At 46.0% G+C, this 8986-nt stretch overlaps 3 protein-coding genes across 3 annotated transcripts; 2 read left to right on the top strand and 1 right to left on the bottom strand.

Moving 5' to 3' along the window:
* The first annotated feature begins 614 nt into the window (after positions 1 to 614).
* Positions 615 to 1097, top strand: M421DRAFT_240175 (uncharacterized protein). Its single transcript, XM_033588481.1, has 2 exons — positions 615 to 694; positions 747 to 1097. Exons 1-2 carry the CDS (start codon positions 692 to 694, stop codon positions 1041 to 1043), a joined length of 300 nt encoding a protein of 99 aa, XP_033445841.1. The 5' UTR covers positions 615 to 691; the 3' UTR covers positions 1044 to 1097.
* Positions 948 to 2089, top strand: M421DRAFT_240171 (DUF124-domain-containing protein). Its single transcript, XM_033588480.1, has 3 exons — positions 948 to 1298; positions 1360 to 1709; positions 1768 to 2089. Exons 1-3 carry the CDS (start codon positions 1094 to 1096, stop codon positions 1984 to 1986), a joined length of 774 nt encoding a protein of 257 aa, XP_033445842.1. The 5' UTR covers positions 948 to 1093; the 3' UTR covers positions 1987 to 2089.
* Positions 2090 to 2142: 53 nt separating this feature from the next.
* Positions 2143 to 2927, bottom strand: M421DRAFT_423692 (uncharacterized protein). The gene has a single exon (XM_033593542.1). It carries the CDS (start codon positions 2849 to 2851, stop codon positions 2192 to 2194), a length of 660 nt encoding a protein of 219 aa, XP_033445843.1. The 5' UTR covers positions 2852 to 2927; the 3' UTR covers positions 2143 to 2191.
* Between the last annotated feature and the right edge of the window lie 6059 nt (positions 2928 to 8986).

Here is an 8986-nt window from a genome sequence, read left to right on the forward strand (position 1 = left end):
TACAGGATTACTATGGGCGTTGCGAACGGAAATCATGTTCAAGGGCCGTGCGCATCGGTTCATCGGCCAAAAAAAACGAGATTCTTCGTAGTGCGGGAGGTGAGGGCGCTTGCAAGCGGGACACAAACGCTTGGACAGGGACCCTGATCCCTCGAGCTTTCTGAAGCTTCGATGTTTCTCAATTAGCCTCGACTACAATGCGCGTCTCTCGCTAGGTCGAATGACTGACTGTTTAAAATAGCTACACGGTAAGCTGATCGTCACATTAGAGTAGTGTAACTGTGGTACGAAGTAATCTGCAGCAGAGGTCCAGGGAACAATGCGAGACCTTCCCGTCCGGCGGCTGCGTACCCCGCTAGCCAACAGCTATGGATGATCGAGGCTGAGCTTGACACGAGCGGGTAACGAGGGGCGCCGCGCGCGGTATATGTGCTGACGAGGCACTTGTCCTCTGCTCAGCTTGATTCCCACTTCTTTCTCCTCTCGATACCCTCTGAAGTCCCTACGGAGACCATACACGCGCTGGTCGCCTAATATTCAGTATCGCAAGCCTACTCGCGCTCCAGTAATACACAATGTCAGGGTACGGAAAAACACCGCCAGGTGGTAACTTTTACCCTCGTGAGCTTCTCATACAAGCGCTGTGTCGACATGAGCTGACTGGCAATAGCACCACCAGAGAAGGGTGGATATGGTACGCCACTTCTACGTTGATAATCGCCAAACATCGCACTGACACATTACAGATCAACAGCAAGATCAACAGCAGTACTTCTCGCCTCCGCCAGGCGGTCAATCATATCCTCCACCTCCCTCGTCTCCTCCTGCGCAAGGACAGCAGCAACAGCAACAGCACTACCCTCCACCGGGTGGACAACAGCAACACTATGCGCCGCCTTCGGACTATTTGCAGCAACAACAACAACAACCGCAACAGCACTTCCCACCGCCCGGAAGTGCGCCTACCCAGCATCAGCCGCAGCCACAACAACAACAGCAGCATCAGCCGCCTCAACAGCTATTCCCTGAGAAAGGTCCCCTGAGCACCTACGGTACCCCCGCGCCAACCCAAAGCCCGCTTCAGCACCCCGGCATGCCACAACAGCAAACCAGCCAACAGCAGACACAACCACAGCAGCAGGTCCAAGCCTCACAGCCACAGTTCGCGGGCGCAGGAAGCACACAAGCAGACGATGTGGGCACCTTCAACGGTGGCAGCTACCGCGTGAGCCACCGCGACACGAACACCATCCTCACCGTGCAATTGGCAATTGGGTGTCCATTCACCGCGAAGCCCGGTACGTCTTCCCTTAACCGGTCAATCCTCTCAAGACCAGAACAGAAGCTAACACTTCCCAGGCGCAATGATAGCAATGACGCCCACCATCACCCTCAAGGGCACCATGAAATTCTCGCTCAAAAAGGCCCTGATCGGCGGCGACATGACGAAATCGCAATACACTGGGCCTGGCGAACTTCTCCTTGCACCTGCATCTATCGGCGACATTACCATCATCAAGCTTGGGGGCCACGAGCAGTGGAGCGTGGGTAAGGATGCGTTTCTGGCGTGTACTCAGGGTATTGTCACGGAGTATAAGAGCCAGGGTGTTACGAAGGCCATGTTTAGCGGCGAGGGCCTGTTTGTGTATAAAATTAGTGGACAGGGTATTTTGTGGTGCACGAGTTTTGGGGCGATTATCAGGAAGGATGTGAGTATGGTCTGATTCCAAGGATCGAGAATCGGTGCTGATGATTCCGCAGTTGCAGAAGGACGAGAAGTATATCATCGACAACGGCCACCTTGTTGCGTGGAACTGTAAGTACGTCCTCGAGCGTGTTGCATCTGGTGGCATCGTGTCGAACATGATGGCTGGCGAAGGCCTGGTGTGCAAATTCACGGGACCAGGAACGGTCTTCATGCAGACAAGGAATGCGCAGGCCTTTGCGGCATGGTTGGGCGCCAACTCTGCGAATGCATCAATGTGAGGAATACACGTTGTATGTTGCGTTTGTTCATTATGCGAATACCAGTATTCTATCATACAGACTTCCTCATCAGTATCAGATTTTCCGAGACATCGTATTACACTCAATACTACTATCATACACCGGATCATGTTCGTAATACTGTACAAGCATCATCGCTATGTTTTAGTACCGGGTCGAGAAGTCAGTGCACGTGCATATGCGTTCAAGACCGGCTCTTGCCCAATTCGCTCTGAGCCTGCGATGTAGGACCACCCTTAACACGCTTGCCGCCAGTGATCTTCTTCTCACCCTCAGTGATGTCATGCAGCGCCTCGCTCGTGATGGGCTCGTTGGCGTGCTGCTGTGATTTCGCTGTGGGGCCGCCCTGGACAGGTTGCTGGCCTGTGATGTTCTTTTCGGCCTCGGTGATCTTGTGGATGGTCAACGAGTCGAGCTTGCCGGTGTGCTTCTCGGAGTTGTTTGATGTGTTGTTATCGTTGTAGTTGTTGTTCTTGCCAGCGCCGACCTCGTTGGCCAGGATGCTCTGGGCCACGGCTGTTGGACCGCCCTTGGTGGGTTGAGAAGAACCAGTGATGGTATTCTCGGCGTCGTTGATCTCGCCAATGATCTGAGCAGTGAGTTGCTGGCCGACATGTTTCTGGGCGCGAGCGGTAGGGCCGTCGGTGATGGGACCCTCCTTGTTGGTAAGAGCCTTCTCAGCGGCGGTGGTTTGGGACAGGAATTTGGAGTCGATGTTAAAGGACATATGGGGCGCTGTGCTGAAAGCTCGTTGGGAAATGGGTGTGGTGAAGCGCGCGATTGTTGGTGCTGCGAAGCTTGCCGTGCGGAGGAGGAAAGACATGTTGCGCTGAATGGGCTTCATGTGAATAGGTGTGGTAGGGGCTGTTGCTATCTATGTATGTGTTTTTTTGGGGAAAAAGCTTGAAGTGTGTTGTGATCAGTGGGTAGGTGCTGGTCCAGTGATCGATAGGAAAGTAGTAGCGGAGATGAGAAATGAGGAGCACACGAGAAGCGACGACATGATGATGGCGATTTTATTTTATTTCTAATGATCCTGACATGCAGGTACAAGCGCCGATGCAAGCTTGACTTTGCGAAGCGGCTCGCGACTTGTTGATGATGGGATGATTTTTGGTGGAACTGATGATGTCAGAACCCTGGAAAACGCGTTCCTACCGCGTTGACCAGCCGCGTCCTTGGAGCCACCACAACCTTGACAAATTGTTGTATCTCAACATAATCTAGCCCTCACCTCTGGACTGCAATGCAAATATACTGGTGTTATTACGATACTAAATTATGACCAAGAGCTGACCTTGACTATCGCCGATTGAATTGTAGTCAGCCGCTATGGAGGCTGTATGTTCGAGGTACTGTTGAGCTGTGCTGATCCTACGTCGAATCTGTTCTTTTACGTTCATGAATCTTTGAGGTGCCTTGCTCAGTCCTCTTTTCTTTCCTGCCTCGCACATCTTCTCCTTCAGCGCATTCACATTTGTTCATCACCATTTTCACCTTCCTCGCTGATGTTACATCCTTCTTGATCACTGTTCTCATAGCATTCAGGAGGACTGTAAATCATTACGACCTGGAAGGTTCCGCACATCCTTCAGTATCAGCCATCCTCTATATTTCTTCACGTCTAAGAACACCATGCTCGTTAACTATTCAGTCACCGGTCGAGATCATGTCGCTCTAACTTGCCAACACCACCTCCACTGACATACAGATGCCTCACTCATACAGTCTATCATGACCAGGCGTACAATCCAATACGAAAATTCTTTGGCGACAAAAAATACATCTTCGCCACCACCGATGATCCCAATCGTCCACAAATCGTATGACTTCTGTATGCTACTCTGGTACCTGGCGCCCTGTACGAGGGAAATTAAGATGAAAACTCCTTGTGAGATTCATGGTACTTCGCTGAAGTGCGGAGTATGCTAGGCTGACTCATCGGTGCGAGCAATCTGGAGCTGACGCAAGCTGCAAACTTCCTGGGAGCATATGCGCGACATGCAATCAAGCCAAATCTGGCCTATAACCTTAATGGCATTGCTGCTCGACTTGCATACTCCATTCACCTAAACCTCGAATCCATGCATCGCTCCTCAGGTATTGATAAAGAAGAAGCGAGGCGAACGTAGGCAATAATCTACATCCGAGAGGTCAAACTCAGTCTGGATGCAGGAGGCCTATGACAATCCGCACATCAGAGATGAACATGAATTATCCAACTGTACAGTTGCCATGTGCAGATCAGTTCACGGCCGATGCTGCTCAATTTGTGTCCATCACTCATTTGGAAACCATATCCTCAAACTATCCGGTGTCCATGAGAAACGACCGATCTTGCTTCTTGACGAAAGAGAGTCGTTGAGACAACAGCTAGATCGCTGGCGCGACTCTTTGCCTGATTACCTGAATATCGAGAGCAAAGGAAGCGAAATGAACAACGGAGAAATTGACGATGCCTTGCTCCTTCGTGACTGGCGAGCGAGACAACAGATGACTTTGCGGATTCGTAAGTAAAAATCTCTTCGCCCGTCCAGACTCGTTCTTGCTTGAAGAAGACATGTTAGCCACTAACAAATCAAAATTTAGCGAACTAGATGACAAAAGAGAGTGGGTATTAATTCTCGCAGTTAGGCTGGCCAACGGGGTTGGGTCACATCATTTACTTAAACGCTTCCAGCTGCTTCAATTTCAAAGATACGGCTTAGTAATGTATTATTCGATCGAAGACCACGGGCTAGCGCAACAGAATAGTCTACCCATGTCCTTACCTAGACTAGCGCCGCCCAAGATATGTCGTAAAATAGGCGTTTGCAACCCCAACCCAACCTAAACGACCAAAACAAGGGGTTGCCTCAAAATATCGTGTCCGTGCGCGCAATGCGCCGAACCCCCCTAATGCGCACCGCCAAACTTGGGGCTATAGAGCCACATCAAATAGCTAGTAACTACTCCACTAGCGAGCGGAACACACAGGCGAGTTGAACACTTTTGCCAAGCCCCCACCAACACCTCTTCCTACACTAACGCCTCCTCAACAACAGCACTGTAACGTGTTAAAGGAAGCTTTAGATACAGCTGTCAGATATTAGGTTACTGAGGAAAGGTTGACAGGGCCGGATCTGTACAGAGAAATCACTCAGAGATCTCAGCCAAGTTCACCAAGCAAGGCAGGGGCCCACAGACTAAGCCTAATGATCAGCAACATGCTAGATTGAGGTCGCCAATCATGTAAAAGAGGGGTACCTAAGCAATTTAGGACTACTAAGACAATGCCTTAGCTAATAATTAATAGAAAGGCAGGGTTAAGAGTACACAACATTAGGGGAGAGACACAAAATAAAGAAGACAGAGAATAACGTGTTTCACAAGCGAGCGCCACACCCAACCAAGCGCCGCACTTTCAACAACAGAACGCCTGCGCAGCGCTATATCACAACACAACACAAATAAATAATTATTTACAGGCCTAGATAGTATTATTTAGAAGCTTTACTATTATCTATATCCTCTATTTCTACATTGCAAGTGTAGGAATTGTGTCTAATCTTACTACAACACCTATAGCATTGTCTAACGCACACCCTCTTTGCAGGTGTCTTGCCCTTACTTGTAGTGGTCTGGCCAAAGGCCAATAAAGGATATCTAATTCCTAACAACTTTTGCTAAAAAGCATGCACAAGTTAACTAGACGTCTAGTTAACTGCGAAGATAATATATATCCAGCTTAAGCCAAGCCGACTAAGCTAATGTAACCGGCTAGCTCTAGCTCTTCTTAAGCTTTAGAGTCTAGACCGTTACATTACTATAACCCCTACCCTCCTTTTTAGTAATTAAGTAAGCTACTTAGCTAACTATAAGGGTCTCCTCTATGTGTATATATTATTGCTTATAGGTCCTGCGCTTTATAGACACTTCTACAGCATCCTAAAGGTGGCCTATTTCCTCCTGTATTAACACTATATTATAAGCTATCTACTAAGCGCCCTTTACTAACTGTTTAACCTACTTATTGTAACAGAGTAGGCGCCCTGCCCTCGAAATCAATACTACGTGACTTCTCTGCCTATACCAAAAGGTAAGCACAAGAATACTTAAGCAAGTATTCGTTGCGTAGTATAATATATATAGACAATAATAGTGCTAGCCAGCTAGCTTTGCCTCTAGCTGCTATGAGCGCTATGCCACGTGTCGTGTTCGTGCATAGTCGTTACACTTATCTAACAAACTTGCTAGAGACCCTTAATAGATTTAAATCTACTTTTAAATTAGAGTTAACGTAATCGGCCATTGAGTCGGCTAGGCAATTGAGCCGGCCACCTTATGCAGCCACCCACCTTGACACGCAGATAACTCAACACCACAACGTTGTACTGTGGCTCACAGTACGTCAAATTAATCCACTCTGTCTACAGTATCTTACTTACATGTGCGCTTATTGTGCCCAGCCTGACTATACCTCCTACAGCGTTAAGAACCCTCTCTACTACCACCTGTTCGCACCCTCTCCTCACGCCTCTCTGCCTCTGCCTACACCACCACCTCTTATACAGCTATTATTTCCTCTACCTCTTTCTATAATAGGATTCCTCTATACTAGATCTACTTCCTTTTACGTGCTTTATACTTAGAAGCAGCTTTATTTACTACTTAAAGCTTAACTATCTAAGCTGCTATAAGCACCTAGGAATGCACTATTATATTAGCTCCCTTTTTAAACTACTACACTATCTTAATAATTAAAGCTAGAGATAAACTGTAGTACTGCCTAATCTAGTTAGATATTAGCATTAATTAAGCTAATATTTTAGCAGCGTTGCTTAGTGTTCTAGGTTGCTAGGTAGTAGGCCCTAGTAAAGGTAGTATTAGCATATAAGGCTTTACTTTAAGCTTTAATAGCACTACCTCTAGGTTGTCTAGAACTAAGCCTATTACTTAGAAGCTTAATTAGATAATATTAGATAAAAATACCTTATTAAATACCTAATTAAAGGCAGCTAAGAATACTTTCTTATTAATATAAGTAATATAGCTATTTGCTAAGACATTAAATTCTGTCTTATATGCTTGTTTTAATAGGGCAAAACAGCCTACATTAAGTGGCTGTAGGATATAGGAGGTGTAAGGAGGCATATAGAGAGTAATAATTTTGTTCTCCTTACACAGATCCTAAAAGGCAAGCAACTTGTGGCTCTTATAGCCATCAATAATCAGCAGCCGGTGGCTACCCACTGTCCAGGCTGTTGTATGCTGGATGAAGTGCTTTAGCCACTCTAGGCCTAGTTTATTTGTTGTCTAGCTATTCTTGCTAACACTAATACGCTAATCCTTTAGGTTATAATACTAGGCTTAGTTATAGTTCTTTACTTTAAAGATAATAAAGGGCAGGATAACCTACCCTATAGCATTAATTGTAGCAATTAACATCACCTATTTATAGTTACTAGGCTAGACTCTAAGTAGCTTAAGACGCCTCTTAGATGCTATTACTACCTTAACAGACCCTCTAACACCTATCTAGAAGCTAGTCTTATTAAAGTTGTAGGTATCTTAGTCCTAGATGCTATATTTAGCTTTAACGTTGCGCACAAGGTTAAACTAGGGGCTGATAATAGCTAGATCACTGCACAAGACTCTCTAGTGATCGCGCTGTCTGGTTACCTAAGACTTGATCTTAGGCTTCTAGTTTACAAGGTGCCTAGCCTATTTTTCTCTAACCTTACTACTACTATAGGCAGCTAGCAGTTAATTGGCTATTTCACGTATGTAGCTTAGCGTAGGGGCAAAGCCTTGCGTGTTAAGCTTCCTTATGTATTGTATAACCACCTCCTCTTTAGGCTTAGTAAGCCTTAATCTGCTGTAGTAGGAATTGTGTTGTGAGGTGGTTTTAGCGTGTTAGTCTTAGAGGGTTGATTAAGGAACGTTATAGATAGCAGCAGCGTGCTGTTAGCTTATTAACATGTTAGATTTTATAGCTTAGATAGCAAGGATTATCCTATCCTTACAAGGAAGTAATCTAAGATTAGGTTGTTAAGACATTAGATAAGAGGTGGAATGAGGTGTGATCTTGGCAAAGGTGGCCGGCTCAATTGCCTGGCCGACTCAATGGCCGATTACGTTAACTACTCCTCTACTTTATAAGTAGTGTGTAGTGTCTTTAGCTCCTAGGCAACATTGCTAGGTTTAGTGGCGTTAGCGTGCGCAGGCGCATATTAAGCTTTAATAACACCACCTCTAGGTTGTGTAGGACTAGCCTAGCACCTCTAAAGCCTGCGCGAACGTTCTCTCTAGTAAACACCTTACTAAACACTAATTTAAAGGCTAGCAGGAAGGTTTCCTTATTAATATAGTAGATACAACTCTGTGCTAAGGCCAAAACCTTGTCACCATACAGGCGCTTTAGTGGCGAGAAGCAGGCGACGTTAAGTGGCTGCAACAGGTGCGACAAGTGTGGGGGCATACAGAGAGTGATTATCTTCTTCTCTCTACAGAGATCTTAGAAAGCCACTAAACAGTGGCTCTTATAGCCATTAATAATAAGTAGCTAGTAGACCCTAACTAGCTTTGCATGCGTATTAAAGTAGTAGAGCTAGGCAAGCGCTAGATTATTATTAGTCTAGCTAGTAGGACTAACATTAATAACCTAGTCCTGTAGGAGGTCCTTAGTAAACTAGTTAGAGATAAGAACCTTACCTATAAGGATAAGGAATAGTAGGATAACCTTCCCTATTAACCTAACGCCTTGTACTAGGGTAACCTACTTACAATTGCTAGGTTAGATCTTCTTCTGCTTCCTAGGCTTCTCTAAGCCTATTACTACTAGCTATAACAAGATCTTGCCTATTAGGAAGCTAGACTTATTAAAGTTATATATATCCTTGTCTATAATAACGTATTCCACCACCCAACAGTAGGCTGGCGGATGGGTAGGGTATGCTTTTTTACGTTTTGGCTTATAGCTTCTTAACTAGCAGAGATA

This window comes from Didymella exigua, assembly GCF_010094145.1.
Source record: "Didymella exigua CBS 183.55 unplaced genomic scaffold M421scaffold_28, whole genome shotgun sequence".
NCBI classification, from domain to species: domain Eukaryota; kingdom Fungi; phylum Ascomycota; class Dothideomycetes; order Pleosporales; family Didymellaceae; genus Didymella; species Didymella exigua.

What these genes read in the sequence shown, in the direction of transcription:
- M421DRAFT_240171 (XM_033588480.1), top strand. Translation starts at nt 1,094, where the DNA reads ATGCCACAACAGCAAACCAGCCAACAGCAGACACAACCACAGCAGCAG. An exon ending in TCCATTCACCGCGAAGCCCG is followed by an intron (nt 1,299 to 1,359) that starts GTACGTCTTCCC and finishes AACACTTCCCAG; the next exon opens with GCGCAATGATAGCAATGACG. An exon ending in GGGCGATTATCAGGAAGGAT is followed by an intron (nt 1,710 to 1,767) that starts GTGAGTATGGTC and finishes CCGCAGTTGCAG; the next exon opens with AAGGACGAGAAGTATATCAT.
- M421DRAFT_423692 (XM_033593542.1), bottom strand. Translation starts at nt 2,851, where the DNA reads ATGAAGCCCATTCAGCGCAACATGTCTTTCCTCCTCCGCACGGCAAGC.